Below are 15,709 nucleotides of genomic sequence, written 5' to 3'. Positions count from 1 at the left end.
CACATATAAGGGACCTATATGGGATATGGGGAACGTGACTGCATTGAATGGAGATGGCCTAAAAGTGGCATAGAGCCCTGATTGGGCAAGATAATGCAAAAACTGACCTATTGGAGCCAAATACCATCACACAAAGGAAATAAATTATATTTTAACAGGTTATCAATGTATGCTTTCCTTAAATTGTCTATGTACATTGAGACCACTGACATATCAGGGTAAATATTAAACTTAGAAAAAGAAGGAAGGATAATGAAAAAAATCAAATATAATAGAAACTAATCAATTCTGAACTACTTACATGAGTAATTATTAGTGATCATCAATGCAGATTATGACTTACAAAAGTTTTAGTGATTTAAATCTTTTGCCACTATAAGAGGACTAAAAAAGTTAATAACAACATCTTAGCAAACATTTGACCTACAAAGTAAAGGAAAATAAAAAAAGGAAAAAAAATAAAAGGAAACAGATTAGTTATTGTCATTTAGTCAGATGAAGTAATCAAAACCATTAATAATCATTTGAAAAAATGTTCTAAATAACTCAATTAGAGAAATGCAAATTAAAACAACACTGAGGTACCATTTCACACCTATCCGATTGGTCAATGTGACAGTAAAGATAAAAGGTAAATGTTGGAGGAGATGTGGTAAAATTGGGACCCTAATGCATTATTGCTGGACTTGTGAACTAATTGGACTGTTCTGGAGGACAATTTGGAACTATGCCCAAAGGGCTATAAAACTGTGTATACCCTTTGATTTGGTAGTACCACTAATAATCAAAAAAGGGGAAAAGACCTACTCGTACAGAAATATTTATAGCAACTCTTTCTATAGTGGCAAACAATTGAAAATTGAGGAGGGGATGTCCATCAATTGGAGTATGACTGAACAAACTGTGGTACATGTTGGTGATAGAATACTGTTGTGCTATAAGAAATGATAAGATGATGTTAGAAAAAGCTGGAAAGATCTGTAGGAACTGATGCAGGGCAAAATAAACAGAACTGGGAAAACATCGCACACAATAATAACAATATTGGATGATGTTTATCTGTGAACTTGGCTACTCTCAGCAATGCAATGAATGGGGACAATCATGAAGGACTTACGATGGGGAATGCTATCTTCCTCCAAAGAAAGAATCGTTGGAGTCATCTTTCACATCAGTGCATTTATGGTTTTAGGATATAAGCAGTTTTTTCTTATTTATTCCTTTATGATTGTTCAATTGTGTTTAATTTTTAATTTTTCTTTTGACTGCTGTATTTGTGCCTTAAGGTTCTAGGTAGCTGTGGCCTTCCCATATGAAATACCTAGAAATTATTTATTAAAGGTTCATTTTAATCTTATAGGATTATACTCAGTTTTGTTGAGTAAATTATTTTTGGCAGTAAGCCATTCTTTGCCTTCCAGTATATTGTTTTCCAAGCTTTCCACTCATTTATAATGGCAGCTGCTAAATCATATGTAATCCTTACTATGACTCCTCGATACTTGAATTCTTTCTTTTTGACTGCTTGTAATATTTTTTTTTAACCTGAAATCTCAGGATTTTGTCTTTAATGTTCCTGAGAATTTTCATTTTGGCATTTCTTTATAGTGACTGATAGATTTTTTTTTTCTATTTCTGCTTTGCCTTTTGGATTTGAGAGGTCTGAGAAGTTTGCATTTTCCTACTGGGCTCTGCAGTAGGAATAGATGGTGTCCACAAGACAGTTTCCAACATATAGCAATGGAGGAAATTATCAAATTCTGATAATTCCTGGCCACCTCGCCTAGGCATTTAGCAGTTTCTTACCAGGTTCTGATTTCTTATTCCCCGAGTCTTTGTGGGAGAGGAGTGAGCTATCTCATCCCTTCACATTACACCATAGCTTCAACTTCTTCTGGTTGACTATAAACTCCCAGACTTGGGGTCGTCATGGCCATTGATCTCTTCTTTCCTGTTGCCTTGATCTTCTTTCCTCTTGGTTTTTCACCAATAACTGAGAGTGTAGGTGGGATTCCAGTATCTCACAAGTCCATTTGGTACTGATTCATTTCTCAGAAGCGACCTTTTGTATCCTGAACTAAAGACAAGTAGAGCAGCAAATGTGCTTGTTTATAAAACAAGTGCAGCAGGAACTCATGGGCTGTTGTTGAGGAGAAACAGTTAGGGGCACACAATGCCCAAGCAGGACTGACAGCCAGCTCAAATCTATGCCCCAGCAGCAAGTAGAGTGGTAGCCTTTAATTCTTCTTTTCCTTTGTGCCTCGTCCTCACCATCTCTCTTCCCTGTCTCTACACATTAACCTTCCTCATCCTCTGGATATTAGCTATGATGTCAGCAGCAGATGGACTGAGCTGCTCCTTGAAGGATACATATTATTTAAATTTGACTGGACTATTCCTGATTTGTTTTAGGGTTGACATAAATAATGGTAAGCTTCTTTTCCTGTCTTGATTTGCGTGAGCCTCATAACTCAAAGATAAATGGCGTGTTATACCATAATGGTCTTTTACCTCTTTTTGTTTTCTGAATAATATAGCATTGTAAGTTAAATTTTACACATAAGCTTTCCAAGGTTACATGATTCATGTTTTCTCCCTCCCCTCTTCCCTTCCCAATCCTGGTGCTGACAAGCAATTCCTCTGGGTTATACATGTATTATTGCTCAAAACCCATTTCCATATTATTCATTTTTTGTAAGAGAATAGTCTTATAAAGCCCAAACCCCAAATCATAAACCCAAATAAACAAGGGATAAATCATGTTTTCCTCTGCCTTTCTACTCCCACAGTTCTTCCTCTGAATGTAGATAGCATTCTTTCTCATAAGTCCCTTGGAATTGTCCTGGGTCTTAGCACTGCTGCTAGTAGAGAAGTCAGTTACATTTGATTGTCCTACAGTGTTCCTGTTACTGTGTATAATGTTCTCACTTCACTGCATCAGTTCATGTAGGTTTCTCCAGCTCTTTCTGAAATCATCTGTTCATCATTCCTTATAGCACAGCACAGGTCAAGACAAGGAACATGTGTAGAGCTGGCACTGGAGAGCTGCTGGGTTGCCCTCTTCCCAGCACCTAAATTCATTTTTTTTAATTTCCAGCCACCCAAAACAAGCACTTCTTCCCTCAGCTCTTTCCCCTAATGGGGGAGCGGGATGGGGTTCAAAGACAGCTTGACTTTCCTCTCTGGGCACTCAAATTTGGAAAAGGTTTCCCTATGCAGTAGCATGATAATATTCCATCACCACAATTTGTTCAGCCATTACCCAATTGAGGGATGTCCTTTTGGTTTCCAATTCTTTGCCACTACAAAAAGTACAAAAATTACCAATTAAAAAAAATCTATTTGGGATACAGACCCAGTAGTGGTATTTCTGGAACAAAAGGTATGCCCTTTGGACATAGTTCCAAATTGACTTCCAGAATGGTTGGATCAGTTCACAGCTCCACCAGCAATGCATTAATGTCCCAACTTTGCCATATCCTCTCCAGCATTCATTACTTTTATTACATTCCAACATTTATTACTTTTATTACATTTTAAAATGACAATTTTAGCCAATCTGCTAGGTGAGCGGTGATACCTCAGAGCTGTTTTTATTTGCATTTCTCTAATCAAGAGAGATTTAGAACATTTTTTCATGTGATTATTGATGGTTTTGATTTCTTCATCTGAAAACTACCTATTCATATCCCTTCACCATTTGCCAATTGGAGAATGACTTAGTTTCTTATAAATTTGACTTAGTTCTTTATATATTTGAGAAACTAGACCTGTATCAGAGAAATTTGTCATAAGATATCCCCCCACCCCCGTTTTTGTTTCCCATCTAATCTTGGGTGCATTGGTTTTGTTTATACAAAAATTTATTAATTTAATATAATAAAAATTATTCATTTTACATCTTGTAATGCTCTCTATCTCTTGCTTGGTCTTAAATTCTTCCCTTCTCCATAGACAGTTAAACTATCTTACATTCACCCAATATACTTATATCATCACTCTTTATGTTTAAGTTATATGCCCATTTTGAACTTATCATGGTATAGGGTGTGAGATATTGATCTAAACCAAATTTTGGCCATACTGTTTTCCAATTTTCCCAGCAGTTTTTGTCAAATTGTGAATTCTTATCCCAAAAGCTGAGATCTTTGGGTTTACCGAACACTAGATTGCTGAGGTCTTTTACCCCTAGTCTGTTCAATTGTTTTGATGACTACTGTTTTGATATAGTACAGTTTTGATATAGCACAGTTTTAAGATCTGGCACTGCCACTGTCATTCATATTTTTTTTTCATTAGTTCCCTTGATATTCTCGGTCTTGTTGTTCCAAAATCAGGAACAAGGTAAAAAATAAATTTCATTGTTATTGGTTCATTTTATTATATTAATTATATTAATTTATATTTATTAAATTTATTTTTATGTTTTATTTATTCAATGTAAATAATATAAACATATCACATTTATATTATATAGATATATTTATTATATTAAAATTCAGTACATTTGAGAAAGTATTGAATTTATTAGTTAGGTTTCCCAAATTGTTCTAAATCTGATGAATAATTGACATCCTACTTTTTATTCAGATAGCATTAGCTTTAGGTGATAGCTATTCTCTGGGGCATGGTGAAGAAATCTATGAGACATTGGGCAGGGTTGGGTACTGCCTTTAAATGTATGTCTTAGGAGGAACTGTGTGATCAGTAGGAGGAGACCCTGGGGGCACGGGAGACTTCTGAAGTGTGAATTTTAGGACCACTGGGAAATATCACAAAAACAGTTGATTTCTGATTGACACTAATAATTACATACAGAAATGATAGCTATACTTGTCAAGGCATGTGTGCCTATGTGTGTCTGGAATATAGGTAGCATTTCTAATTGAATAAATTTTTATTTAAATGTATCTTTTCATATCAATACTAATTTCTAAAAAACGCAATGGAAATATGTTATAGCTTGAACATTTGTTATATCTTTTTAGGTCCTGGGTGGTATAATATTTTAAAAGGAAGTTCTCCAATTGAGAATTTAGAAAATCAGATAATGCAGAGAAGAAATAAAAGTGCATTTGGATCTTCTGCTCCTCGAAAATTCTTTGCTATTAAAGAAGAAGACTTTCCATTTCCTGGGCCAGCTGATTATCAGGTAATTTTAGGTTATTATTGTTTAAAAGAGGCAAAACAATATTTTGCAATCCATTGGTCTATTAAGTTGTCAGTTTTGTTAATTTTAAAGCCCTTTGGAGCATAAGGAACATGTTTTAGGAATATAAACTGAATGTATCAATTGTATTTTATTATGTATTTATTTGGTGGCTTAGATTTTGAATTAGAATGAATTAATATGCTAACAGTCTTTTGTTTTTCAGTCACATGTGGCTTATTAGGTTTTCCTCAAACCATTTTTTGGTTATTATTGTTCAGTGATATCTGAGTCTTCATGACCCCATTTGGGTCTTTTTTTCCCTTTTTTTTAAAAACCCTTACTCTGTATTGGTTCCAAGGAAGAAGAGTACTAAAGGCAAAGCAATGGGGGTCAAGTGACTTGCCCAGGGTCATACAGCTGGGAAGTGTCTGAGGCCAGATTTGAACCTAGGATCTCCTGACTCCAGGCCTGGTTCTCAATCCACTGTCCAACTCCCCTCTCCCGCCATTTGGGTCTTTCTTGGCAAAGATACTGGAGTGGTTTGCCATTTCCTTATCCAATTCATTTAACAGATGAGCATCTGAAGCAGAGTTAAGTGACTTGCTCAGAGTCTCACAGTAAGTGTCTGAGGCCAGTTTTGAATTTAGGTGATGAATCTTTCTGATTCCAGGCCTGATACTTTATCTACTGTGCCACCTAGCTGTCCACTCATATTGTAGTCTACATTTATATAAAGAAATTTATTTAACAATAGCTTTGGAAATACATTCAATAAAGATATAGCACTTTTGAAAGATATTCATTAAGGATATAGGCCATGTTTAGGTAGCTATCATCTCCCCTACGTCTCCATAAGTAGATGTATATTGTCAGTAGTGTATGTGGTCAGATGTCTAGGATGAATCGAATGACCACAAGGCCTCCTCTCCAAGTCTCAGGGGTGCTGACTCCTGGAATGACCCTTCTATGCCTTAGATGACCAGGAATCCACATCAATAGTTCAAATTTCAGTCCTTGAAACAATCAAATCTTATAGATAGCATCCGTGTCTTTTTGGGGAGGAAGACAATAAACAAAAACTAGCTCATTCTCCGTTGTAGTCTCTTAGGAGAAACTAGCACATAGTGTTTCTTTTTATTGGCACATAGTCTTATATAGCACCTATTCTTCCTCATGGCTGCAAAGGGGCTGAAAATTCACTAGAGGATTTTCTCTATTTAATGGGTCATTACTGGACAGGTCCACCTCAAGGATGCAAGGAGTCTGGCATAGACAATGTTGACAGAATTGCTGGTGAAAAAAACAACAACAGAAAAGACAGGGGAAAACAAAAGCATAAAAAGAAGCCATAGGATGGTGCACCACTCTGGTGACGGACTAGAAGTGAATGAAGAGTAGTCTTCTGGCTCCTTCCTCTGTCCGCAAACCCAACACACACATGTTGGAGGTGTTGGACCTTGTGAGTGGGAGGCCATAGTAGGGACAGTCAACAGGTTTGCTGGCAGCCAAGTTCATGAGAAGCACAACCGTACAGAGGGAGTTGCAAGGACCAACCTTTTGAGGATGAATAGCGAGGTCCTGTTAGCCTCTTTGTTTGCCCAGATTCTTTGCCTGAGGGACCTGGAGAGGGGCTTGGGGAGTGGAGGAGAAGCCTCACTCTAACTGGATTTATCATTTCTGTTGGGATCCATGTGTTGTTTCTCTCTGGTCTTGGGTTCTGAGACCACAACTGAGTTGGTAATTTTAGCCTAGCCTGATTACATGGATCCTTATCCTCCTCTATTTCATGTGACCGGTCAGAGTCCTTACCTCCCACTTCTGGCTTGATTCAGAGGGAGTATTCAGGCAGAGAAATTGCCATAGGAGAGGGGAAGGGAAAGGACCACCATCTATGAAGTGTCTACCTTGGACCAGGCATTTTTATTCACTTTATAGCTATCTCATTTGATCCTCGCTACAATCTGTGAGGTGAGCGCCATTATTCTCCTCATTTTACAGCTGGGAAGATGGGGCAGACAGAGGTTAAGTGACTTGTCCAGCTTGTGTCAGCCTGGGTCTGAACTCATGTCTTCTGACTCTAGACCTAGCCCCACTGCCTCACTAGGTCTTCAGTCAAGCCCGTGAGTTTAATACCACTGACTGTCATAGTTAGGTGGGATTAATTGGGTTTAGGTGTAGGACCCTTAAGTGGAAACCCTTAATATTAAAATTATTTATTGTTAATGTATAGATTTAAAAAAAATCTTGGGTAGCGTGGTTCTATCTTCTTTTAGAATCAGTTGTAATTACTGTCTGGGAAATATGTAACAAGAGTAGGGAGAGAAATCCTTTTCCATACACTGATTCCATTAATTGAAGTAGGGTGTGGGTACCATCTCCTCTCCCTCACCAGTGTATATGGGAACAAACCTCCCAAAATAAATGCAAGATAATTTTGGTAAGTGGGCATGAGCCACTGAGATCAGAAAAGGCTTCATCTCAAAGATATAAGGGATTCTGCTAGCCTGAGTGGGGGAGGAAGCATGTATTCAAAAAGCTTGGAGACAGCCAAGGGCCTAGGCAGAGAATGGAAGATGGAGTGTCCTATGTAAGGAACGGCAAGAAAGCCACTATTTTACCAGTGGTGCTGTAGTCCTGGTTTTCTAAGGCACCAATGAGGGTCACACAGAGGGCAATAAAGAGGTGCACGTTGGTTTATAAACAGGCTGCAGACAATAGCAAGGAATAGCAAAGAGTTCCAGAGGAAAGGATGTCATTGAAGAAGTGGATGATAAGAAAAAAGGATGAGTTTCTTCCTGTGGTAAGAGTAGGGGATAACAAAGGACCTGCCTTTTCCTGTGATGGCCCTGCAGTATCTAGAGAATGTGGGGGCAGTTTCCAGGGGAACTGCGGGTAGGCTCCCTTTGATGTAGGACATGAACAGGAATCTCACATGATAGATATGCATTTTGATCCTCATTATTTGGGAGAACAACTACTTTAGCAAAATTATAGATTCATTTGAGTATTCAAGAGTTTATTTTGCTATTATCTAGAAATAAGCCGTAAGGAGATGTTCAAAAAGTAAACATATGGAAATAGCTTTCCAATCAAATAAAAACTTTGGTCTTCTGATCTCTTCTGTTGTTCTCTTATCTTTTCCTTAAAAAACAAACAAACCCTGGAAAAAGTCCTCTGCATTCTTTGCCCCAAAATACAATATTGCTAGTCACTCAACCAGCATAACTCTCCACTAGGATATGTTATTATTGCATACAATTCTTTGAGACTGTATATTGTAGAACATCTCCAATTTATGCTATTTCTTTTAATATTCTTTAGATATCACTGCTTACTACTAATTTTTTCAAATTATTTCCCAAGAAATTTGTTTTCCATTTAAATGTTTTTGTTCTCTTCTATATTTTTCCTTTTTTTAAAAACCTTTACTTTCTTAGAATCTATTCTAACTATTTAGGCAACTGGAGTTAAGTGACTTGACCAGGCTTGTATAGCTAGGAAGTGTGATTTGAACCAGGACCTTCTATCATCATCCCTAAGTCCTAATATCTTTATTTCCTTTCCTCTGGTTTTCTGTCATCTAAAGATGTCATTTATCCATTGTTATTTTCTTTACCAATTTATTATGAATATACTAAAAATAAGAAAAAATAATCCTATCCAGTAACATTTCTTCAGATAATTCAGATTGCTTTTAAATTAACCTTCAGACTTTGCCTGACTCTTTAACCTTTTATAACCCTTTCTAGGTCACAGGAATATATATCTTAAGTAGCACTTGAGCCTTACTAGTCTTCATTGCACTACAATTCTCTAGTTTCGGTCATTTTTAAACAGAGAGAATAGGTACATCTCACTGTGATTCCTCTGGGAAATGTAATTCCAAAAGTGCCTGGCCACTTTAATGCAGTTATATGCTAATGGTTCATTATTTTGAGTAGCCTGCCATCTAGCTAAAAAAAAAATCACTAAAATATGAAGGAATAGGAAATAAAAAAAAGCATTACTCTTTACTATAACTATCTTGTATTTTCCATATACACATAATAATGACTGAAGATTAATATCTATATAACTATGGTTATAACTTTTATCAGTATGCCAATTTACATAAAATTTTCTAAACTACAAAATAAAAGTGAAAGATGTCCTATCAACACATTAAAAGTTAAAAATGCTTCATGAATTCCCCAGACTACATCATGCACATGAAAATAATAGTGTCAATAGAAATATTGCAAAGATAAGTTATTTTGATGCTTCAAGAGATATATATTAAAATCTAACTACTAAATGAACACCATACAAATTATTCAGGCTAAGATTGTCTAGATTTGTAGTTTTTCACATAAAAAAGCTTCAAAAGAGATGACTTTTTCTGCTTTAGAATCACCAGTTATAAAGAATATTAGGAAAAAGTACCAATGAAAGGATTCTTAGTGCTTATGATCTGAATAGAGGCAATTTCAAACATAAGCCATTTATTTGAAAGGTGAATGACTTTGTATTGTTAAGAATAGAATGGAGGTGGGGGTTGTAACTACCCTTTTAATATATATACATATATGTAGTATCTATAAGAGGTAAGATGAAGATAAAGAATTCTGAATTGTGAGTAATGAGAATATTGGTGGTGAAATAATTTTTGGAATGGCATAGGAAGGTTATCTATTCAGAATTCATGTGCTATCCAAAAATTCTAATCACACATTATGTATTTTAAGCAGTTAATTGTTATGGCTAGATTGTATGATAAATCATGCAAGAGGTGTTTAATTAAAAGAATCAATATCCCGACTATAAGGATGTGTAACCTGTTGGGTTTTCAACCACAGCAGATATAGAGAGGCAAGATCTGTAGCAATGACATTTTCTGGCTGCTACCCTCATTCCCAGACACGTATGTCAATGTTGTTGATGTTCAGGGACAGTGTTTAGTGGTTTGAATTAAAGCAAAAGATGAGAATAGGTATGTAATATAAAAAAAACCACAGATATTATTCAGTGACTCTACATTATTTCCAATGTCCATGAACCCCATTTATCAACACTATATCAATAATATTGTTAAACTGAATGATAACATCTTCTTTGGTGTAATTCTATCAATGGGAATCACAGGGTCATTATCAGAATAGTTTGAACAGTCTTGTTTTACCTTTGGAAACATCATAGGTGAAAATCTGCAAAGTACAATTATTTTATTATTGATGTCTATTTTAAGGCTTTACAAACCCTTCCCACTTCTCCTATAAACCTTTTCCACACTCTTATTAACCGACAGTCACGGAGCCAATCAGTGCCCAGGATATAGAACACAGCAGTATGGTTTGTTGCTTTCATTCCATCAACCAGTAGTGTGCTGTGATAAGTGTAACTCCATGATACAGAACTAGATATATTCAACAACAACAACAACAAACCCCCCCAAATCCTGTGAGGGACAACTGTATTTGCCAAAGTTGAAAATGATAATTTAACAGACCAGTTGAGTTTTGGAGATATAATATCTTCACATGAAGGATAAAATTCTACTTTTGTAAAGTCGGTGCGATTCTAGTCCGTGTTGCTGGGGCCAGTTCTAAAGACTCCAAGAATTTCCTCATTTGTGCATTCGTCTTTCCTTTTTCTAGCTTGGTGGCTTACTTAAGAAAAATCACTTTGGGTTACCCAAAGCTGAGGGGACAATTGAGGAATTGTTTGGTATCTGTGGCCCACCCTTTCATATCCTGATCCCAGAGAAATAATTCAACATGTAAACCCATCTATCTGAATAGTGATAGAACACTTGGTTTCTCAGCCTAGTTCGCATCCCGCTTTTCCTTCCCTCTATAACTCCTGAGAACCCATGCCAGAAAAACAAAATTGCATAGTTTGGAGAAAGGAGCTATTGGTTTGTAGGAGACACTAGAATGTGTTACAGTAGAAAGTGGTCATTTTGGAGTCACAGGCTCTAGGGTCCCATATCAAACTGGATATCTCATAGTCATGTCAGCCTCAACCCACCCAAAGCAGAACTCACTATCCCTCCTTCCACACATTCTTTTAAATTTTCCGGTCACCCTAGTGCAAATATCAATAATATGGAAATAGGTCTTGATCAAGAACACATGTAAAACTCAGTGGAATTGTGTGATGGCTACAGGAGGGGGGTTGGAGGAGGGGAGGGAAAGAACATGAATCATGTAACCATGGAAAATTTTTTCTGAATCAATTAAATAAAATTTTAAAAAATAAAAAAAATGAAAGGTAAAAAATTTCCTGTTACATTTGAGGGGATCACTATCCTTCCATTCATGCAGAATTAAAAGCTTGGTGTCATACGTGACTTTTCTATCTTGTTCACCCCATATATCCAATCCAATTATTACCTAATCTCATCAATTGCTTTTCTGAACTATTTCTCACATGTGACTCCTTCTCTTCTCTCACTTAGCCCTCTCTATATATTTCAGACCCTCATCACCTCATGACTGGACTATTGCAATAGTCTTCTATTTAATTTCCTTACCTTGTTTCTCCACATTCTAATCTATCTTTAACCCTGCTTCCAGAATGATTTTTCTAACGTCTAGATCTGACCTCATCACCCCATGTTCAATAAACTCTAGAGGTTCCTTGTAGTGTAAAAATGGAGATTTGAACCCCAGACATCAATCCCCAGAAGTCTTTGACACTTCCCAGAATTCCCTATGATCTCACCTGAGATTCAGATCACAATTTGTATTTAAACTGGCTGCAACACGTATTTCGCTCTCTTCCTCATTGAAACATGGCAACATGTAGTCATTAGGCTGTGAATGGGCTAATCAGCCCTAGGCACGTGGCTTATTAATTTGTATCCTTGATGTCTAATAATCTTTAATAAACCTCATAAAATATAATACTTTTATCAGTAGAGACTAAATTTAACTTTTACAGTCACCCCCCTGGATCAAATGTAAAGTTCTTTGTTTGGCATCTAAAACACTTCATAATGTAACCTTTTTTTTAATACCCTTCTGGGCACTTTTTGATTCAGTTGTATTGGACTTCTTGCTGTCCCTTGAAACTGCCACTCTCCCTCTGGCTATTCCCTATCTCTGAAATGGTGCTCTCCCTCCTACGTCAAGCCATGCCACAGCTACCGTGACCTGATTATTCTTAACTCCTTCCCACCTGTGCCTTGGACTTCCCCTGGAACGGCCATAGTCTCTGTGAACTGACCTTTCTGCCAGATGCTGCTCAGAACCAAGCCTGCATGAATGCCTCCTGGGCATTAGCCCCAAACCATCACCAAGAACCCCCAACTTGCCTCTATATGTTAGTCAGAGGCAGTTCTTACTTGCTTATATTTGTATCCCCAGCACTTAACACTCTTCCTGGCACGCAGTGAGCACTTACTGAATGCTTTATTTATCTTCTAGCTTAGAATCCCTGACTTCCTTTAATGCCCAAGGCAAGTGCCATCTCCTGCAGAAGGCATTTCCTAGGCCAGCACCACCTCCCTTAGGTTATCTTCCATATATTCTATATTAACTGAGTATGATCTGGGTTACAAATGCCATCTCCCGGGCTAGTTTGTTTTTAGTTAGCACTGTACTTAGCACATAGTAGGTACTGAATAAATGCTTGTGGATTACCTAACACCATGGATAAAAGAATCAGGATACATTTTTTTTTTTTGGACAGGATGCAGCACTCAACTGATCTCAATAAGATGAAATTTAAAAGGGATCTATGGAAAATCCTACAGTTAGGTGTGGGAAAACATTATTAGCCTGAAGTTTATATGAAAAAAGATTTGGAGGTTTTAGTGGACTGCAATTTCAGTCTGAGTTATGTAAACCTTAAAATTCCTTAGACTTATAAATGTTGGAAATTTCAGGTGAAATTTCCAACATTTATAAGTCTAAGGAATTTTAAGGTTTACAGTTAGCAGCATTAGTATGCCTGCCAAGAAAACCAGCATGACCTTGGACTACACGCAGGAGATCAAGTGTCCAGGACTAAATAGGGGAGTACGCTCCCTAAGCCTGGGTGATTCCTTGCGACATTCCATGTGAAGTTGTGGGTTCAGTTCTGGATGTCGTATTTGAAGACGGTCATTGATATGCTAGAGAATTTTCAAAAGAGGAAGATGGAGGACCTCGGCTTCAAGATTGAAGAACTAGAGATGTTTAGTCTACGGAAGGGAAGTCTTCAGGGGATATAAATGAGGTCTTCAAATATATGAAAAGCTGTCATGTTAAATAATAACTAGCCTGTGTATAGCAATTTAAAATGTACAAAGTGCTGTACAAGGATTATTTTATCTGACCTTTCCAAAAAATCTTTTAGGCAGCTATTATTATCTCTATTTTATTAATGAGGAAACTCATCCGAGAGAAGTTAAGTGGCTTGCTGGGGTCACACAGCTTTAAATGTCTGAAGTGAGATTCCGACTCTAGGTTTCTTAAATTTTGGTCAGACACTCTATCCACTGTTTCATTTAACTGCTTCTAATGTTGGAGTTTTATTAGACTTTTCCTAATTTGATCTAGATGACAGAAGTAGGTCAAAAAGATGCAAAATTAAGGTTAATGTGAAAAAATTCTTTAATAGAAATATTCAAAAATGGAGAGCAGATTACCCCATACTGGAATTTTTCAAACAAAGGCTAGACAACCACTTGTTTGGTGAATTGTAAGAGGATTCCTTTTTTTTTTTGGTTGTGGGTTAGATTAATTGACCATAAGTTGTCTCCCCCCTCCCCAACTCTGAAATTCTGTGATTATTTGATACTTTCTCGGGGTACATCTTTTAAGAAGGAAGATGGCATTAGGACTTGCATAGGTGTCTGGCAACATCAAGAAATGGAGGAAAGGGGCTAAGGGAAAGGAAGCCTAAGTGAAGGCTTGGAAAACAATCTCCCTCAGTCACACAATCTGAGTTAACGACTGATCTCTGCATTCCTGTTGTGTTATTGTGCATGTTTGCCTTGTTGCTCATTCTAGGGCCCTGCTCTGTTTCTTGATCTTGACTTTCCTGGCCCTCCTCTCTTTTCAAAATGCTTTGCTGTCAGCTTTTGACCTTGGTTATTACCTGTCTGACACTACCTGAGTTAGTATTATACCACAGTAGACATGGGTTCAATAGCATCCATTAACCCCACTTTATGGGACTCCTACAACCTTGGCGCTGTCAATCCTCCTCATCTAGACTCTGGCCACCCTTTTCTGACCTTCTCAGGTCTCAGGCTTCCTATCCAGTAAGGTGGTGATAGACTATTTAGCACATTAAAATGTCCCACATTAAAACTATGCTATTTAAAATGAATTAACATAGATAAGTTCATGTCAAGTCACCCCAGATGGAAGCAAGCTAGATTCTTTTTATCATCACATATTTACTTCTTGTATTTGTTTTTATGACTAAATCTTTATCTGATTAGCTAATTGTTAATATTATTTATATCTGAGATAAATATATAATGTGAATGAAAATCAAATTAATGCTAGAGTACAATGAATCTCTAATTCTCTTAAACACTATATGCCAAGTGATTCAATTTGTCAAGGGAAATGTACTTTGACTTTCCTTTGTATCCATAATTTTAAAAGTTTCCAGTTATGTAGAGTTTGAGGGAATTTGGAGATAATGTCTTCTAATCTCCTTCATTTACAGTTCATGGACTCAGTGGCAGAGTCATTTGCCTCCAAAAAGTATTTGTTTTCTTTGTGTCTATTTTTATACTTTTCTGCCTAATAATACAACATTGATAATATATGCCAAATGTGCCCTGATTACAACTGATATTTTTATAGTTTATTTAAACTAATTTTAATATATTCTTTGTCATTGACAGATTATATCAGTGCCTCAAGATTCACTGAGGAGGTGTAAGGAATCAGCTACCTTCATGTCAAAAGTAGAAAGAAAACATAAAATAACAGTGGTAAGATAATTCTTTGAAAGTTGAATCTTTTTGTAATACAAGAGGTTGAGACAAGACGGTACACATATTTAGGGCCATTATTTCAGGCCTTTCTTTGAGTCTGCTGGTTTCTTTGACATTTGCATTTCTTTAAGATGATACAGAACTGTCCATTTTCCTAATGTCCAATATGAAATTATTATATGCTCTGTGAGGGTATCATATGTAATAAAAGGAATCTCCTCTTATTTCCATGAAATATGTTCCTGAGACAAAAGGAGAATTGAACTTGTATAAGAATGGGAAGACTTAAAATACAATTCAAATCACCCTTTGCTGAATTTCTTCAATTTTTTTCATGTATCATTATTCCAGTAGTTTTTAGTATTTTTATATCCCTTTTAATGTGAAACTTTAAAAAGTGAACATTTTTGCCTGTATAATTATTTATTTTTAGCCAGCTACCCACCATTGAGTAATTATAGTAATAGCAACAATTTTAGTTTTCTATTCCATTCATTTACTTTACGGATAAGATTGGCTGAAACAATTTGGGAAACGGGAGACACTGTGATACAGTGCACCGTCGAACTTCCAATGTAACTGAAGGATTATGAAATAGTGGTTGTGTTTCTAGGTTTTGGAGAGACTAGATTTATACT

At 36.5% G+C, this 15,709-nt stretch overlaps 1 protein-coding gene across 3 annotated transcripts in view; it reads left to right on the top strand.

The window, feature by feature from the left end:
- Window positions 1-15,709, top strand: part of STPG2 (sperm tail PG-rich repeat containing 2) — a 639,089-nt gene that overhangs the window by 120,989 nt on the left and 502,391 nt on the right. For all 3 annotated transcript variants that reach the window (XR_468392.3, XM_007495708.3, XM_056803311.1), the window contains exons 9-10: window positions 4,989-5,152; window positions 14,979-15,068. Coding sequence is in view for 2 of the 3 variants with exons in the window: in XM_007495708.3 (XP_007495770.2) it covers window positions 4,989-5,152; window positions 14,979-15,068 (254 nt within the window). In the remaining variant the exon portion in view is untranslated. The remainder of the gene's footprint in view (window positions 1-4,988; window positions 5,153-14,978; window positions 15,069-15,709) is intronic.

This window comes from Monodelphis domestica, chromosome 6, assembly GCF_027887165.1.
Source record: "Monodelphis domestica isolate mMonDom1 chromosome 6, mMonDom1.pri, whole genome shotgun sequence".
NCBI lineage: Eukaryota > Metazoa > Chordata > Mammalia > Didelphimorphia > Didelphidae > Monodelphis > Monodelphis domestica.
Note: the sequence above shows the minus strand (reverse complement) of the source record. Positions and strands in the feature narration are given on the sequence as shown.